Source organism: Ascaphus truei, chromosome 1 (genome assembly GCF_040206685.1).
Source record: "Ascaphus truei isolate aAscTru1 chromosome 1, aAscTru1.hap1, whole genome shotgun sequence".
In the NCBI taxonomy this organism is placed as follows: Eukaryota; Metazoa; Chordata; class Amphibia; order Anura; family Ascaphidae; genus Ascaphus; species Ascaphus truei.
Genome location: NC_134483.1, coordinates 434186324 through 434206337, shown reverse-complemented (window position 1 = coordinate 434206337; position 20014 = coordinate 434186324). Strand labels below are relative to the sequence as shown.

At 43.7% G+C, this 20014-nt stretch overlaps 1 protein-coding gene and 1 long non-coding RNA gene across 4 annotated transcripts in view; both read left to right on the top strand.

The window, feature by feature from the left end:
- C1H4orf33 (chromosome 1 C4orf33 homolog) overlaps window positions 1-20014 on the top strand; it is a 110191-nt gene that overhangs the window by 35082 nt on the left and 55095 nt on the right. For 2 of the 3 annotated variants that reach the window (XM_075615398.1, XM_075615406.1), the window contains exon 6: window positions 10079-10165. The exons of the other annotated variant lie outside the window; for it this stretch is intronic. In XM_075615398.1, coding sequence (XP_075471513.1) covers window positions 10079-10165 — 87 coding nt within the window. The remainder of the gene's footprint in view (window positions 1-10078; window positions 10166-20014) is intronic. 3 annotated transcript variants of the gene reach the window in all.
- Window positions 13535-14782, top strand: LOC142471521 (uncharacterized). Its single transcript, XR_012789486.1, has 2 exons — window positions 13535-13943; window positions 13993-14782. It is a non-coding gene; the product is annotated as an uncharacterized LOC142471521 (long non-coding RNA).

Sequence of the window (20014 nt, the reverse complement as noted above, 5' to 3'; positions counted from 1 at the left end):
CAAATTTCTTACAAACAACAACAGTCACATTAGATACAGTATTATACAACATTTGGTAACAGCATATTGTACATTCAGCACTCCTTCCGGAAGCGCACCCCTATCCAGCATCCCAAGGATCCCATACCCTATCATACTTCCTAGTGGTATGATTAAAACATGAGGTAAGTTTCTCCATTAATTGGACGCCATTGAACCTTCTAATAACCTCTCCTATTGGAAGGCGGGAGTGTCTTTTTCCACGCCGCTGCTTCTAGCCGCCGTTAGAATATGCAGGATCAATTTCTGTGTGTGATGATTCACATCTTCCATGGGTTTAGCCAGAATAATTATGATTAGATCTAGCGGGATTTTGAGATCAGTCACATCTTTTATTAATTTCAAAACTGTCCTCCAGTACGTCTGCATTACTGGACAATACCACCAGAGATGGGCCAAATCTCCTATTTGTCTACAGCCCCTCCAACATCTACCCGAGGTCCCTGGGAACATCTGCTTTAATCTTTTGGGGGTGTAATACCAATGTAATAAAATTTTATATATACAGCTGAACCCCGTTATAACGCGGTGCTCGGGGGCCACAGAATGAGACTGCGTTATAACCGGGATCGCAATTTTTTTTAAATGGCTGCCACGATCAGGGATTCCGCGTCCGCCGGAGGAGGAGAGCTGGGATAAGTCTCCCAGCTCTCCCTGAAGCTGGCATCGCAGTGGCAGCCCCCCCACGCAACACTACCCGGCATCTGCAGCAGCTGATCTGTGTGCTGTGCACAGAAGCTGTGAGTCTGCGAGATGGGAGGGTGGGGGGAGGATCTCACAGAGTCAGGAGAAGCCGGACAGGAACCAGCTCCCTTCTCTCCTCCCCCCAGCGGAGGTACAGGGAGGGAGGGAGAGGTGTGTGTGTTTAACAGTGACAGACTGAGGTGATGGTATGTATGTATGTATGTGTGTGTGTGTGTCTGTGTATGTATATATGTGTATATATATGTGTGTGTGTGTGTGTGTGTGTGTGTGTGTGTGTGTGTGTGTGTGTGTGTGTGTGTGTGTGTGTGTGTGTGTGTGTTTGTGCAGCCGGACATTCCTCTCGGCAACCCAAAAAAATTATTTTTTTAAAAACATGAATTTTTTTTTAAACGGGAGCCACGCTCAAACCACGTTATAAGCAGATCCGCATTGTAGCAGATCGCGCTATAACTGTATTCTATTTTGTTACCGTACATATGGAGGTTTAAGCCGCATTCTCCCATATATCTTCCCAGTCCTCCCTTGTTATTTCAGTCTGGAAATCCAGAGCCCACTGATCCATGTACATGTATTTATGGTTTGGGGTATCCTTTTGTTAGGGTTAGCCCAGGTACAAAGAAGATATCAAACCTCTTTGATATATTTTTTTTACATAGATCTTCAAATCGTGTATATTTAGGAAATTCCTCATCATAGAAGCCCTGACACACAAAATGTCGGACCTGCATATTCCTAAACAGCTCAGGGCAGACAATACTTTCTCATCAGTTCCTCAAAAGACATTAGCTTGTCTTTTTCTAACAAATCTCCTATCTCCAGAATTCCTCTATGTCTCCAAATTTCAAAACCCTGATCCTGAAAGCCTGGTGTAAACCCTGGGTTACCGAACAGGGGCGCGAGCCTAGAAGGCGTCGACATAACCTTATACAGTACTTCTGCCAAATTTTCAAAGTAAATCCAATTACTGTCGGCTCCGACTGTCTACCGGGTCCCGTCCCAGAATTTGACCATAATAAAGAAGGCAATCCAACCGGGCATTTTAGCGAGCTCTCCAGATCCACCCAGGCATATACTGTACTCCTCTCGGGGAATGCCAGTAAACCATTTGTTACATATGGGAGGCTATATAATATTTTATAGAATGTTTGGAACGGCCATACCACCTCCTTCCTTAGTGTCCAACATAATTGACCTAGCTATTCTTGGTTGTTTGTGTTTCCAAATAAACTGCATAATTTGATTCTGAATTTCTTTTATATTTGATTGCAGGACAGATATCAGTAATGTCTGAAAATAGTACCTAAGTCTAAGGAGAATATTTATCTTAACTGCAGTTATACGCTCTATCCAGAAAATACAATGAAAATTACAGGCTTGTAGATCATTTTTTATTTTGGAGAATAGGTCAGGGTAATTATATTTATATAATAAATTATAATCTCTGGTAAAATAAATTCCTAGATATTTCAAACGGGTCTTTTTCCATTTATAGTCAAAATGCCGTTTAAGCACCTCAACCTCCTTTTCAGTTAAGGTAAAATTTAAAGCTTCCGAATTTCCCATATTTACTTAATACCCAGAGAGCTCACCAAACTTCCGAAGGGTGGACTGCAGATTCGGAAGGATGTCAATGGGTTCGATATAATAAGAATAACATCATCTGCAAACAGTGATATTTTGTAGCACACATCGTTTATTTTAACCCCTTGTATATTTGGGGATGCTCTGACAGTGGCCGCGAAAGGCTCGATTGTCAGAGCGAAAAGAAGGGGGGAAAGAGGACACCCCTCCCCACCTGGAATCTTCAGGGTGGCTGTTGGCGACTGATCAGCGCACAAACTCCCTGTAAGAAAAATACGGAAAATCCAAATGCCTCTAGTGTTTAATCTAGGAAATCTCACATTATCCTATCAAAAGCTTTCTCCACGTCTAGACTCAGCATCATAGCTTTCAGTTTAGACTTCTTTGTCTGGTCAATAACATTACTAATTTCTCTTGTGTTGTCTCACACCAGGTGTTTGCTCACAAATCCCACCTGATCATAGTAAATTAGTCTTGGGAGTATTGGATCTAACCTGTTGGCTAAAATTTTGCTCTAGATTTTCAAATCCGTGTTAAGGCATGAGATTGGCGTGTAGCTACCACAACATAAAGGGTCCTTTCCCTCTTTTGGGATCACCATTATATTGGCCTGCGTCATCTGTGGAGGAATTTGTTTTCCGCTGAGAAAATGATTAAATAGATCCAATAGAGAAGGCCCTAAAATTCCTATAAAAGTTTTATAATACAGATTTGAAAAACCATCTGGGCCCGGTGCCTCCGATGGTTTTCATGAGCCAACTGCTCTCCCCAATTCTATCTGAGTTATTTTTGCGTTTAAAATGTTATGATCTTCCTTCGTCAATTTCAGGAGGGCACAGTCTCTCAGATAATCCTCAATCTGGGTCAAGCCCAGAACTTTAGCATTCGGGGTTAAATTATCTAGATCGTAAAGTTCCGTATAAAATTGAGCAAATTCCTCTTCGATCCTTGAGGGGTTGTAAGTCACTCCTCCACTTTTTAACCTTATTGCGGGAACCAAGGCCCTCACCCTGATCCCTTTAAGTTTGTTTGCGAATAGATGATCTGCCTTATCTCACTTGTCATAATACGTCTGCTTAGTCCATTTAAGGGCCTTCTCTACATCCTCCAATTGTAAGCTCTTAAATTCCTCCCTTGCCTGGTTCAAATTTTTATTTTGACAGATTTTTTTATGTGAGCTTTCCAACTTTTTATATTTTTTTCCGTTAAATATTTTTGTTTTTACATTTCTATTCTCTTTCTGTATCATGCTATTGAAATAAGCTGTCCTCTAATTGTGGCATAATGTGCCTCCCATAGAATTGCTGTTGATTCTACAGACCCATTGTTAGACCGAAAATAATTTTTAAGTGAGTCTCCAATTTGTGTGCTAATCTCCGGATAATTTAGTAAAGAATCATTCATCCTCAAATGAAATGATTTATCCACCATTCGCTAAGATTCAATCAGGAAAGACACCGGGCGTTGTCCAACCATGTAATAGGCCCTATATTTCAGTGGACCAATATTTCTAGGATGTTTGGAGATACAAAAATATTATTGATTCTAGAAACCGACACGTGTGCAGGTGAATAGAAGGAATAATCTCTCTGCCCTTTATGCGAGCAATGTCAGGTGTCCAACAGACCAAATTATTTGATTAGCAATCTAAATTTCTTTGCTACACTGTATGTCATTGCAGAGTTTGAATGCCCTGGATGTGTGGACTTATCCACATCTGGGTCCGGGAGACCCAGCGGGCCTCTCCAGAGACACAGTCAGTCTTAACTCTTTCAAGTCGGGGCCATCGCTCCCTCGATCGATCGATCTTTCATCCTCCGTATTCTCACCATGAGCTCCTCGTCTGATCTATCTTTGGGGGCCAGATTTAAAGCTGATAGAAAAAGAGCAGATTCCTCAGGATAACGGAGTGAGATCTGTTTGTCCTCATGATTGACTACATGACGGAACGGGAAGGCCCATCGATACCGAATCCCTTTTTCTAGTATCGCTGTTACCGGGCGCAGTCCTCTTCTTCAATCTATTGTCAGTCTGGACAGGTCCTGGAAGATCTGGATAGAGTCGTTTTCAAAATCAATTGAGCCTCTATTTCTGCATCCCTTTATAATCTTTTCCTTGGTCATATTTATTTTATTTATTTATTTATTTATAAAATATTTTACCAGGAAGTAATACATTGAGAGTTACCTCTCGTTTTCAAGTATGTCCTGGGCACAGAGTAAAACAAATAATACATGGTTACAAATACAGTAACATAAATGAACAGGGTATACATTATATACAAGACATTGCGTGCACAGTTAAAGAAAATATATATTATGGGCGTATGAAACAGTTACAGACCAGATTAAAATGTGAGACAGCCTTAGATTTGAAAGAACTTAAACTGGTGGTGGATGTGAGAGTCTCTGGTAGGTTGTTCCAGTTTTGGGGTGCACGGTAGGAGAAGGAGGAACGTCCGGATACTTTGTTGAGCCTTGGGACCATGAACAGTCTTTTTGAGTCTGATCTCAGGTGATAAGTGCTGCATGTGGTAGGGGTGAGGAGCTTGTTCAGGTAGCTGGGTAGCTTGCCCATGAAGAATTTAAAGGCAAGACAGGAAAGGTGAACTTTGCGCCTAGACTCGAGTGATGACCAATCTAGTTCTTGCAATGATGTGTGTTGTAGTTGCATTGGAGAACAAAATGACAAATTGAATTGTAGAGGGTGTCAAGTTTGCTAAGGTGGGTTTGAGGTGCCGAGCCGTATACTATGTCTCCATAGTCAATAATTGGCATTAGCATCTGCTGTGCGATACGCTTTCTGACCAGGAGACTTAGGGAGGATTTGTTCCTGTAAAGTGCCCCTAGTTTGGCATAGGTCTTGGTTGTCAAGGTATCAATGTGCAACCCGAATGTTAAGTGGGAGTCAAACCATAAGCCCAGGTATTTAAAACTAGTGACAGGGGTTAGGGTGGTGTTAGCGTTGGTTCTAATCAGGAGCTCAGTCACTGGAAGCTTTAAAAATTTAGTCTTGGTCCCGAATACCATTGTTACAGTCTTGTCAGTGTTTAAAAACAGTTTGTTTTGGGAAATCCAGTTTTCGAGTCTCAAAAAGTCAGACTGAAGTATGTGTTGAAGGTTAGAGAGGCTATAGCTGTGTGCATATAGGATTGTGTCGTCTGCATACATGTGTATTGAGGCTTCCTTACAAGCTGTGGGAAGATCATTAATGAACACTGAGAAGAGTAGGGGCCCCACAACAGAGCCTTGCGGGACACCACAGGTGATATCCAGGGGGTTGGAGTTAGAGTGTGAGATGGACACATGTTGGGATCTTCCTGATAGGTAGGACTGAAACCAGTTTAAAGCATGCTTCCCTATTCCAGAGCTCTGGAGTTTGTTGAGCAGGATAGCATGATCAACTGTGTCAAAAGCCTTTGCAAAATCTAGGAATACTGCACCAGTGAGTTGTCCCCGTTCCATTCCACACTGGATTTCATTGCAAACTTTTAGCAGGGTAGTTACGGTGGAGTGTTTGGGACGAAACCCAGATTGGAATTTGCTAGGGAAATTTGTCTTGGTATAGAAATCGCTTAATTGGGAGTGGACACATTTTTCCATGACTTTGGATAGAATTGGGAGAAGTGAGATTGGCCTGTAGTTTGAGACAGTGTTTTTGTCCCCACATTTGAAGATTGGGACAACTCTGGCAGTTTTCCAGGTCTTAGGGATATGGCCTGCAGACAGGATAGAGTTGACTATGGACGCAATTGGTTTGGCAATGGCTGGGGCACCAAGTCGTAGGAACCTAGATTGTAGTAAGTCAGGTCCACATTGGTTGCTTAGTTTTAGTTTGAGGAGCGCTTGTATAATCTCCTCTTCAGATACTGGGCCAAATTGAAAATTGTGGGCAGTGTTGGGAGGGGGTGGGACTATAGGGGTACTCCCAGGATATATTGGTGGAGCCTTAGGATCACATCTCTGCTTCTTTTAGGATCGTCAAATCTCGGTCCCAACATTGTGAGCTCTATCCATCATAAGTTATTTGTCTTGTAGTTGGGGATCTACTGAGAGGAAGAGCCTTTTAAGATATGGCTGCAGTGCTTCCGCAGACACTGACTCAGGGATATGGCGGATTCGCAGGTTCTGCCTTCGTTCCCTATTCTCAAGATCATCCATACCATTTCGCATAGCTCTCATCTCTTTGCTGAGACGCAGGACCTCGTCATTCGTATTTACCTGGTTTTGTAAGCCGACATCCATTTTATTTTCCAGCTCTGTGGGTCTCTTAGCCAGTGAAGCAACCTCTGCCTTAAATTCTGTTACAGCTCTGTCCAGAGCTGATTGGAAACTCACTTGCCTATATCTGAGCATACACTTCAGATCCTGCTTTGTGATCACTGTGTCATCCACTGCAGTGACTCTCTCTCTCTCTCTTCTCTCTCCTCTCTCTCTCTCTCTCTCTCTCATTCTTTTCCTGCAGTGGCCCTGTTTGCTGAGTTTCTCAGCATTGCTTTTCTCTCCAGGACTTCTCCTTCTGCTCCAGCAGTCTGCTTCTCTGGGGCTTGTGCTTGTGCTGTGCGCTCCCGTGCACTCAGATCGGCACCACCTTTGTTTTTCCTTCCCTTGTCAGCCGTCGCCGACTGAATACGGCCAAAACGGGAGAAATCCCCGGCTTCCCGTCCTTCTAGTGGGACATCTCCTCTGCTTCCCCCGCCTGCCACTGCGGTCTGTGGCTCGCGAGAAGGTGCCGATCGGGGATAATATTACATTATATTGGCGGAGTGCACAGAGCTATCCTAGCAAACGTGCATCCACAATGACGTCACCCGCACGCCCCAGTATTTACCAACTTTAACGATTAATTACCATTTTTTTTAATTTATTTAAGGAATTCAGTTTTTACTGATTTACACCCATTTACTAATCCACCCAAGATTTGTTCTCATTTTTGCTAAACACTTAATGCCTTACGCGATTGTTGTTTCCTGCAGCTCTGCGATTGAAGCAGTTTATGTAAAACTCTGCAAATCTGGCAAAGTAATATATCGAGTAATAAATCCAGTTTTCGAGTCTCAAAAAGTCAGACTGAAGTATGTGTTGAAGGTTAGAGAGGCTATGGCTGTGTGCATATAGGATTGTGTCGTCTGCATACATGTGTATTGAGGCTTCCTTACAAGCTGTGGGAAGATCATTAATGAACACTGAGAAGAGTAGGGGCCCCAGAACAGAGCCTTGCGGGACACCACAGGTGATATCCAGGGGGTTGGAGTTAGAGCCTGAGATGGACACATGTTGGGATCTTCCTGATAGGTAGGACTGAAACCAGTTTAAAGCAAGCTTTCCTATTCCAGAGCTCTGGAGTTTGTTGAGCAGGATAGCATGATCAACTGTGTCAAAAGCCTTTGCAAAATCTAGGAATACTGCACCAGTGAGTTGTCCCCGTTCCAGTCCACACTGGATTTCATTGCAATTTTTAGCAGGGTAGTTACGGTGGAGTGCAGTGGTAGTTTCCTGCAGCTCTGCGATTGAAGCAGTTTATGTAAAACTCTGCAAATCTGGCAAAGTAATATATCGCCCTATTATTGGCTCATGTCACAATCCTGTTGTTGTACTACAAATAAACATTCGATCAATGATTTAATTTAAAAGCAGCGAAGACCGGGGATATACAAATGAGCATGTACTTTATTTTACAATTAAAAACTGAAAACGGGGAGCACGATTTATGATGCAAGGAATGATTTATTCTTCACTTGTTCTGCTTACATTGAAAGCAACTCTAATAACAGTATAGGACAGGGGTGTCCATCTGCAGCTATCAAGGGCCACCAACAAGTCATGTTTTAAGGATATCCCTGCTTCAGCACAGAATGACTGAGCCACTGATTGACCCACCTGTGCTGAAGCAGGGATATCTCTAATGAATGGCCTGTTGGTGGCCCTTGAGGACTGGAGTTGGCCACCTCTGTTATAGGAAATAATGATGAGCTGTCTAGCCAGGTGCAATTCATTTTTACTCATTGATAATTCATTGAATGCATTTGGCAAATCAGGATTTGTTTGTTGCAATCATAAAATATACAAGGTAGCAAACAACCAAGAATTAATTTCCAGGGAAACACTCCAATGACATCCAAGGCACCAAAAGGGAAGCTTGTGATGGCCTTCATTTTACCGGAGCTGTAAGATGTAAAGAAAACCTATATTATGTTCTAAGTATATATCCTCTCTTTCTCTTCCCACATTTGTCCCCATTACCCTTGAACTCCTCTGGCACTGCTCTCTCACCCTATGCTGGAGAAGATCTTAGGCCCATTCATTTGAATGGAGCTGACCACTTCTCCAGCACGGGTAGGCTGCTTCACAGCACATTGCATAGGAGGGTGGGCGCCTCTGGCTCGTAGATGTCATGAATGGTTAGTCTCTTCTAGTTGGTCTCTTTCATCTTTCTTTGTCATTTCTCGTAGCTTTGTCACTTCCCTGGGCAATGGTAGAGTTTTAGATACCAAATATTGGAAAGAAAGTGTGATGTATTACTTAAGACGTAATGTGAGGCTGGAGGTCACAATTTTTTTGGTATGGTGAAAATCACAATGTATATAAAACATATAATACGTAATTGCATGAAAGGCTCTGATGGCTGCAAACACAAGACCAAAGTTCACGTGCTGTATATAATGTCAGCAGAAACCAATGTGCAATTACAACCTTTTAAATGGATTTTGTCATCTTAAAATGTCCCAGCTTATCACTGTACTGCTCAACAGAGGCAATAGAGGTCAAATGCAGCCTTTTATACTGTACTGTGTGTGATGCAGCTGTATACTGTACATTGCAGAAGGAAACAGTGAGGTTTATTAAAGTCAGAAGAATTGTGAGATATTACAGGGGCCCTCTCCATTAGTTTTATAATGTTGTATTCTCTGTATTATTAACTAGCTTTTAAAGCTGCAGTTAAAGCAATATCCTACATGTGTTTTTTTTTAAATCAGTTCTGTACTATGAGAAAATACTTGTAGCATTTTTTTTTATTTTACAATTTTTAAAGACATTTTGAATGTATTCTAATGTAACAAGCATTTTTGTTTCTATAGAAACCATTTACAAAGTCACATCCCCTTCGTCTTCTGAAACAGGCTCTGGCACACCCCTTTCTGAGCCCTGCCGTCTCTAGCAGTGCACCAATTGTATCTAGTAACTGCCTGGTCACATGATCTTCCCCACAGAACTTTGCATTGTGGGTACTGTTTTGCAGCAATAACTGCATTAAATAACCCCGAGCAATTTAGCTAATTGCTTGTCAGTGTGCAGATTGTATTGATGCACATATTGAATGGTAAAAAATACATATATATATTTTTTAAACTTCAGCTTTAACATGCTGTCAAATGTACTCCTTATTTTACAGTTCTGATGCACAGAGATTATTCAGTTGCTAGTATGTGCTTTTTGGGTTTTAGTAAAAGACACTAAGCGAGTTATTTATTAAATGGCTATTGTGCCACAGTCAACGGGAGTTTCTGTGCGATAGTGCCGGTCAGGGTTAGGAATAACCCTCTAAGATATTTTTGGGTGAAAGTGATTACATTTAATTTAAATTAAATGTAAGGGAATTTGGATGTTTGACACCAGAAGGACTTTAACATGCCAAATATTACAAACCAGCGACATTTGACAAGAAAGCTAAATTACAGGTATGTGGAAATGTGTATTCGACTGCCATGTAACAAATTGCGCAATGTGATTTTTGCTTTTTCTTTGTTTTACAGCCACCGCTTGGAGTATTTCAGGCCTTTTAGTTTCAGTGCAGTGATGGGGGAGAAATGGAAGCAGCCCGAATCCAGCCTGTGGAAAATGTAACCTTTTTTTTAAGATCTGTATTTACAATTCTTGTATGTCTTCTAATCATTTTCAATCAGGTTCTGAGGAACATTATCAGCTCGTAAAAATCCCACAAGAGCATTCCAAAGAGTTTAAAAAACCATTATTATTATTATTATTATTATAAGAGAAAAAAAGAAAACCCATTGCTGAAGACGGTGAAGACAAGGGTTTCAGCGCAAACATATTTAAAGTGCATTTGTTAAGTGATTACATAAACACAAATTGAGATACGGTGAATATGGGGTAAATGTAAAATACAACCCGTTTATATTGCGAGGTGCTGCTCCAGAAAGACCTTTCCAGGGTCGTAAGAACACAGTACAGAGCAAAACAGGAATGCAGCTCTCGAAAGAGATGTGGAGACAAAATAACACAAAATAGTACAACAGTATGACAAAAACATTTAACAGAGCCAGTGAACCAGCACTCACACACTCCAAAATCTTCTCAGCATTAGGAACCAGAGGTGGATGCTCAGGTTATCATGGATCGAATAGGCAACGGTCAAGAAATTACTCCAGGGTATTAGGTACAGTATGAAAAGAAAAAGATGCCAACATAGCGTAATCTTATATAAAGTTTTATACAAGTTGAAAGGATAAAATCAGGGTACTCACAAACTGTATGTTGAAAACAAGCGCTGTGAGCAGTCTGAGAATAATCGATCCCTCTGTAAAGTCATTGCTGAAGACAAAAGATTTTTTTTCGTGGATCAATCTGATGCCCCTATATTGCTGGACCTGCTGTGAAATAATAACATTACTGTTTGTATCAGTATTGCAAGTTCCATTATGGATTGGTAATAAGCAGGGGGGGGGAAGCGAGCAACTCCCTTTTGTATATAAATATTATTATAGGGCGATATCACCACTCTGTCCTGGTAGCTTGTTTACACCCGACATGTTAGCATGGTGAAATGCAGAGGGAATATTACACTTTATGGGTGGTAGGCCGAGTGTTTTGTCTTCCCCAAAATTAGTTAATTGGTTATTCAAATTAGTTTACTTGAAGAGAAGTAACAACACTACTGTATGTAATTAATTCCCAGGTGCTTTTTGTGTTTCCAAGTCGATTTTCTTTTTTAAAGAGGCATGCAAAGCTACATTAAATGTGCAGAGCTTTAATATATTGCCAGAAAACCATTTTGCTCTTCTCTATCTATACCAGAGTTACTGTATATGACTTTTTGTTTAAACTATCCATTTTGAATCTCCACAATCTGCACTAGAGGGAGGCATCGTTGGAAGGGAAGATTTTACAGCACTGAATATGTTCTTGACAGATCTTTTTACTTTATTATCTTCCTTGAAAAGAGCACATATATCAACATACATAATTTCAGGTGCTATTTGCTATAAATTTATTCAAAGCAATCATGATCTTTTCAACGGCCCTGCTTCCTCATTTTATATTTCCATGCAATTATGCTCATTATGCATAAACTCAGGAAAATGCAGGAGTTGCCAGAAATATGTAGTGACGGAAGCTTAATTTTTTAATGTTGCAGAGATGCACTTGTATATTAAAGCAAGATTATATTTGTGATATATTAGGATTATATTTTGTAGAAATCCAATGATAGTTCGTTTTCTGTTTTCCTGCTATTGTTACGTTGATTTATAAATGTTGGATAGAACTGTGATTCATTCGCCACAAGGAATAGGATTAATCAAAATGTTGTTGGTTTTTATTGCTTTTTTTAAAAAAAAAACCCTCAAAAGCCTGATGTATAAAGAGGACTAGCGCTGCTCAGCTCATTATATTAGCTAGTTCATGATGGGGGGAGATCTCTCACAGTGCAGTACAGGAATTGATTACTCAACCTTACAGTGTCTACATTATAATATTTACAATTTCATAGCTACACTTTCCATTCAACACATTTGTTTTGCAAATGTAAAAGAAGAGTTGCGAGTAAGAAGATTATTTTTTTTTTACTTTCTCAGAAGTGGCTTTTTCTTCGGTCCATCCCAAAAAAATCACAGTGCCTGCATATTTTTGTTTTCTTCTGCTTTTTTGTTGTTCCAGATCGTGGATTTTTAGCATGTACTTTTTGACATTCGATTATAAAGAAGTGCAGTCATTTGACTTTATTTGTACTAAGTCAGCTGCATGCTAAAATTGAGTATCATCTTTCTCTAGGTGTAAGCACATAGGAATGACATTTGTTTTCCAGTTTTTGTATGGCATTGACATTTTAACACGTAGTAGTATTGTACTTGTCATGGGATAGTTTCCAGACAACTGTCAGATGTGGTACAGTGTATTCACAGTAGGAAATACAGTGAGAATGGCCATTGCCGTCAGCTTTCTTGTCCCATTTAACTTTACAGCTGAAGTAGGAAGAACAGAGAGAAAGGGGGTGTGTCATTTTGGGACACTAGACAAACAGGGTGAAGATCCATAAGAAAGAGAACCATTTGAAAAGTGGATGAACGATTACTGTATGAGGTAGAAGAAGAGAGTAAAAGTTCAGAAAGAGGACGTATCGCTAGAAATACAGGAGACCGGAGGAGAGTCGAGAAGCAAACATGCAGAGAGAGGGTGGCACAGGGAGGGAAGCAGAAGTATAAACAGGTGTAACAGAGTTAATATACCCATGGTCTCTGTTCCTTGTGTGCTTCATTACTGCCAATTCATCCTTTTGAGTTTCAAGCCTCTATTCATTCAAACAAAAAAGTAACGTTATACTTTTCCGGCATCAATACTGAGGAAATGACTAATTATACTTTAAGGTTACAGTACTTCTTGGTGCATTGATGCACCTTCCTTAAGGATATCCTAAAATGGTGATTTATTATAAAATTATAAAAAATTAAATTATTTTTTTTTGGAAAACGGAGTTTGTTTTCCCAAAATTATGGCAGCTTTTATCTAAAACGCTTTTGGCATTTGATACTGTTTGTAGTACGTGCTTCCCTATACTCCTAAATATGCATTACTTCTGTTCTTACCATAGGCATGTCCATTCACTTCTATGTTACAGTGAGTGTCACTGGACCATCATTTACAACTTAATTTAACCATATTCTGGGCCCTATACTTTATAATTATATCTTAAATGACGGTTTCCATGCTCTGGAATGTGATTGCTGCTCTTGTGGAGCTGTGTCACACTGCCAATTACTCTGCAACGAATCACAAAGTCACTATGTACAGGTGCGCCGACGAGTATTCTAACACTTGCTTTAAGCTTGCCTTGGGAAATCTGGGGCTATCACCAACAAGATCCAGGTACAGTACATGCTGCAAAAATTTCAGTGACATTTCTGCAGAGACAATGGCCCATCGGATGAACACAGCAGGGGTCCCTGGCAGTCCCATTCAGTTTGGGACTGCCAGTGACCCCTGCAGTTTGAATGGGACTGCCAGGGACCCCTGCAGTTTGAATGGAACTGCCAGGGACCCCCGCTGTTAATCCGATGGGCCATTAGTCTGTCTGCAAAAATGTCACTGAAATGTTGCAGCATGTACCCAGCATGTACCTGGGTCTTGTTGGTGATTGCCCCAGATTTGTTTTAGAATACTTGTCGGCACTACAGTAGGTGACGCTGCTGCTTTTTAGTATATAACATTCTCAGTTGAAATGTAATCATGTATAATACACACATGGTATCTCGGTCTACTTTAAGTTTTACATGCTTTGAAGTAACCGTTGGGGAACAGGTTTGAAATTCTCACCACCTTGAATGATAACCGTAATATGTTTGAACAACCGGGCAATTATGTTTGCTCAGGTGTCTCTCTAAGGTTTTATTTAAAATAAAAAGTGTAGTATGGAAAACAGAATTATTCTGAGCTAAGTTCAAGTCCTGTACACTATAAAGGTAAAATTACACCAATTCAGCTGTTGCATGGATAGTGATTTTTAAAATGGTTAGTCATTCTTATCCATTTACTGCTATCAAGAAAGTGAAAACGGTAGTTTTCTTTAAGTAAGGAACATTTATTAGTTGGTGTTCTTAAAGATTTCATTGTACTTCTGTGTACCATTCATCTTGATCTTAGGCTGCGGCCACGCTGCCGCTGAGCGCGCTCATGCTTGAGAGCGGTGACATCACCAACTCTCCAAGCATGAGCACTCGGCTGTTCTGCATATTTTTTTTCAAACGCGAGTGGGGGGGCGTGACCGAGCAGTGACTGGCGCTGATTGGTTGCTGAAGGTCATGTGGGCCTTCAGCGCGCCTGTAAATCAATTTCATCTGTCTCGCCAAGCACCCGCGAGTGCACACGGGCGCACCTCGTGTGCGTGGCTGGACACATTGACATCCATTGAACTCAACGCGCCAAGCGCGCTCAGCGGCAGCGTGGACGCAGCCCTAGGTGCATAGGAAATTTAATAAGTACGTATGTATGTATTTTCTACATCAACTGCTAATTTAAAATGATCATGTTTCTTAAATACGGAGGCTCAAACTATGTAACCATATAATGAGTAAATACCTAATGCGTATGTTTTTGTAATTGAACATGTCTCTACAGACAGACTACAGTGCAGTAATTGATTTCATAAAACTGTTCAATTGTATTAGTTTGTGTAATTTTAATTTTGCTTCATATAAGGCTAAATAAAAAACATACAATTTGAATTAGTGGAGATTTGTTTTTGCCTTGAAGAAAACTTTTTATCACACCTGGATCCATTAAGTATACATTTAATTTTCCAAAATGGCCATGGGATTGAGACTCTATCACTGTTGGTTTTAGAGACTAAGATTACTTCGTTTGAGGTCACAGATTAGGTCATGTAATTTTGCAGACGTGGACAATTTCAATGGTTCCTTCCACACAGCATTCATTACCGCAGGCCCGTCTAACTCAGAATAGCTTGGGGGACAATTCTTAAGTCCGACTGCAAGACCAGGAAAAAATAAAATACATAGTCACTATAACCTACTGTATGCGTACACTTTTTCTTTTGGAGCTTTTCCTATTAAAAATATGTAAACGTCGCTGGTACCTCTCTCCCCCCATCCCCTCCTCCATTCTCTCGCCCTTCCTCTTGAGAAGAGGAAACGGAATCCTGGTAAGTGACCTAGAGAGAGGGGAGAAGGGAGACTCATTCTCTCCACCCCGCTCCTCTCTTCCACCCCTCTCTCTTTCCCCCCCTCTCTCTCTGTCCCCCCTCTCTCTTTTTCCCCCTCCCTTCTCTCTGCCCCCCCCCCCCCCCCCTGTAAGGATTCTGCTCGATATGTGACGGGTTTTCCTGCCAGTTCGGGTTTTTCAGGTTGCCTGCTCAATCTGGCCATTTTGGTTACTGGCAACCTGCTATATAAGGCTACACTTACTGGTGGGAGTCGCGGAGCAAGGTTCTAACAGTTGCAGTTCCTGCTATCTATGCTGTCACGCTTTACCCATTCGTCTGTGGATTTCCCTGTTGCTGACCCCGGACCGTGACCCCAATCTCGCTGTTTTCTGTCTGCCATGACCCTTTGCCTGTTTACTGGACTTTGCACCACTGCCACCAGCTCTGACCTCTGCCTGTTTACTGGCTACGGATACTCTAACAGGACTCTGTCCCTGTGCTGTGGTTGGTTATTCTGCATCCCTACCTCAGCCCTGCGGGTCCCCTTCCTGGTTGGAGATGAGCACCTTCACCTCCCCTCCTCTCTCTCTCTCCACCCCCACTCTCTCTCCCCACCCCCACTTTCTGTTCCCCCCTCCCCACTCTCTGTTCCCCCTCTCCCCACTTTCTCTTCCCCCCTCCCCACTCTCTTCCCCCCTCCCCACTCTCTATGTTCTCCCCTCCACACTCCCTCTCCCCTCCCCCACTCTCTTCCCCACACTCTCTCTTCCCCACACTCTTTCTTCCCCCCACTCTCTCTTTCCCCCCTTTCCCCTCTCTTTCTTCCCTCTCTCTTTCCCCCCTCTCTTCCCCACACTCTCTCCCTCCCTCTGTCTCCCCCTCTCACTCACTCTCCCCCTCCCCACAATGTCTCCCTCCCTCATCTCTTCCTCTCTCCCCCCACCCTCACAATACACGCACACACAATAACCCCCACAATACACAGACAATACCACACACAAAAAAAAAACCTTCCCCACAAAATCACCCTTCCCCACAATCACGGTTGCCACCTTAGACTGAAGGTTATATTTTAAACGTTGCACTTACCTAAAGCGGCATCTCCCCCTACAACTCCCTTCAATATTGTCAGGAGCCAGGTGCCACGCACTTTCACACGCAGGCGCACTACTCCCCTACCTGCCCTGACGGCCGCTGATGGAGCCCAGCACTCGTGCGCTCCCACGCGTACTCCCGCTTCTTCCGCGCATGCGCGCGGCTCCTCGTGCCGGACGGCGTCCTCACGCGGGTGCATGCGGGCTGGGGTCACAGTGGGAGTTCCCACCTCTGGATCACGGCGCACACTCCCTGTGCGCAGCGCACACGCGTGTGATGCGCGCGCCACTCACCCAAGCTCCGTGGCAACAGGCACTGATTGCCTCAGCACTCTCATCTGGCTTCCTTACCCATAGCCTATCACAGGCTCTGCACGAACACGCCCCGGTTCCGCCTCTTGCTCCTATTGGGCTGTCTTACCTATTTAGGCTCAGCAGTGCCACTGGCACATTGGCTGAGCATAAGCTTCCTGTTCCTGTGCTTACCTCTCTTGTCTCCTAGATATCCTGCCTTGTCTTGTTTGATCTCCCGTGTACCGACCTTGGCTTGCCTTTGGACCACCGCCTCTCTGGAACCCCGACCTTGGCTATCCTCGACCCTCCGCAACTCTCCAACCTGAACTCGGCTCTCGGACCTCGACTATTCTACCTTCTCCAGCACCGATCCCAGCGACTAGTACCTCCAACGTTCTGTACTTCTATTACCCTCAACTCGGCAAGTATTCACTACTCCTCTACCCTCCCTGCTTCTGACCCGGCGCGAGCAACTACGCACACTCCAGATCAGATTCCCATGCCTGTCGGTGGTGTTTACGCTATTCCCATCTCAGTACCGGAGGTCTCGTCTAGTTTGTGGTGGGCACATCGTGACAAATATGGCTGTGCGGCGTAAAATGGCACCACGTTGCCATGACAATGGGACGCCTTATGACGCCTAGGCATCACGTTATGGCAACGCGGCGCCGCGTGATGTCGTGACGTAGTGTCTTGTTATGGGAATGGGCATCATGTAGCGTTCCTGTTGGCATGGCAATGCGACGACATTTGATGCCGTGCAGCCATATTGACATTAGTTGCAGGTTGAGATCCCAGGAGACACCGTCGCCGCCAACCGGAGGTTTACTAGATATACTCGTAGGTGAAAAAAATGGAGATTGCTTCCGAGGTTCACAGCACCTTCACTCAGCCAGTTGTATGAATATAAAAAACTTTATTAGTAACCAGCAATGCACAACAGCATGAACACAGCCGCAAACAGGAACGGCTTTCAAGGGACCTCCACGCGATACACAGGGGAGACAGGTGAGGATATATTGGTAGCCGGGCCGTGATTTACTTGGGGGCGCCCCCTTGGGAGGTGTCCCCTTGTACCTCTAACCGGTTTTCCAGTACCCCACTCCCCTTGTTAGTATCGGAGATACCCCAATATTGCCTTATTACATGCATCACCTGTATACCGACGTCAAACCTTCTTTCCTAAAACACACTCCATAGTGCCTGGTAGTGGCCTTGATAATTGGGGTTACCCTATTTTTCCATTTACTAGATATACTCGTAACCCGAGATACATGGCCAAAACCCATAGTCTTGAGGTGAAACCCAGAGTGGTGGCAACCCTGCCCACACTACCCCTATAAAACCACCCACCTCCACAGTACCCCCCTCTCCCACAATTCCCACACAAACTCCACCTCCACAATCGCTCCCACCCACACAAAACTCCCCTCCCCCACAAAACCCACACAGTACCCCTCTGCCCCACACTTTACCTTTCGGAAGCTTCTAGTGCCAAAGTTCCATTGGGGCCCTACTTCTGATGCACACCAGCAAGGTGAGGAGGCCTGGTCCCCCAAGTGGGGGGGGAGGGGTGAAGACAGGGCTGGACCAGCGGGGCTGAGAAGAGGCATGGTGGACGGACGCAACTTCCAACGCAGCCCCCCGTTATGGATGTTCCAGCTTTCTCCCCTGGTTCGAGCGCAGGGTCTGTTGGCTGAGCAGCTCTTGGCCGCATGTTTAACAGCCTGCATTACAGCAGATCCTCTTACTTAGCAGGGTTAAACGCTTGGAGCTGACACCGTAAATGACGTTCCCCAGCTTCAATGGCAGTGACATTACCACTGAAAATGAGATACTCCTTCAGCCCCTGAAGTGGGGCTGTCCACCAAGTAGAAAGGTAAGACCCTTGGCCTTGCATGAGCTGTGGCACAGCTTAGCAAAACATAAAAACATCTAACTCAGAGGTGTTTAGGTATCAGTATCATAAACTAAAGTCTAGGAACAGAATGCACTCGCATGGTTTAGTAGAGGTTTTTTCGGTGCTGTAGTACATAGGGTTGCCAGGTGTCCGTTTTTTACCCGGACAGGCCGGTAATTCCGTTGCCTGCCTGGTAGAAAATCGGAGGTAATACCGGACACGTGTCCGGTATTACCATTTTTGCGGTGGCGGAGGACAACGCAAGCGCGAGGGCAGGCAGTGCAGAGAGTAGTACTGAGACTGGGGGCGGGCAGGAGCACTTGTGTGTGTCTGTGTGCAGCCTGTCCCTGATTGGAGAAGCGGAGAGCCAATCAGAGGACAGCGGGGGCGGAGCCCACACCCCGGCGGCTCAGAGACGTCTGTGTGGCTGTCCTTCCTGGCAATAAGGTAAGGACACAGATTGGGGGGGGCAGGGTGAGATGAGGATGGGGGGCCAGGGGGAGATGGTGACAGGATGGGGGGGGTAGGGTGAGATGGTGAGAGGATGGGGGGGCAGGGTGAGATACTGAGAGGATGGGGGGGGGGCAGGGTGAGATGGTGACAGGATGGGGGGGCCAGGGTGAGATGGTGACAGGATGAGGGGGGCAGGGTGAGATGGTGACAGGATGGGGGGGGCAGGGTGAGATGGTGAAAGTATGGGGGGGGCAGGGTGAGAAGATTATGGGGGGGCAGAGTGAGATGAGGATGAGGGGCAGGGTGAGAAGATTATGGGGGGGCAGAGTGAGATGATGATGGGGGGGTAGGGTGAGATGATGGGGGGAATGAGATGATGATGGGGGGGAATAAGATGATAATGGGGGGGGAATAAGATGATAATGGGGGGGATAAGATGGTGATGAGGGCCAGCCTGGGGAGATGAGATCATGATGATGGGAGATATTTTAAATGTATTGGGGAGGTGGTGTATATTTTAAATGTATTGGGGAGGTGGGGCTATATTTTAAATGTATTGGGGAGGTAGGGGTATATTTAAAATGTATTTGGGAGGTGGGGGTACTGTATGTTTTAAATGTATTGGGGAGGTTGGGGTATATTTTAAATGTATTGGGGAGGTTGGGGTATATTTTAAATGTATTGGGGAGGTTGGGGTATATTTTAAATGTATTGGGGAGGTGGGGGCACAGTATATTTTAAATGTATTGGAGATGTGGGGTATATTTTAAATGTATGGGGAGGTTGGGGTATATTTTAAATGTATTGGGGAGGTTGGGGTATATTTTAAATGTATTGGGGAGGTGGGGGTATATTTTAAATGTATTGGGGAGGTGGGGGTATATTTTAAATGTATTGGGGAGGTATGGGTATATTTTAAATGTATTGGGGATGTGGGGTATATTTTAAATGTATTGGGGAGGTGGGGGTATATTTTAAATGTATTGGGAGGTGGGCGTATATTTTAAATGTATTGGGGAGGTGGGGGTATATTTTAAATGTATTGGGAGGTGGG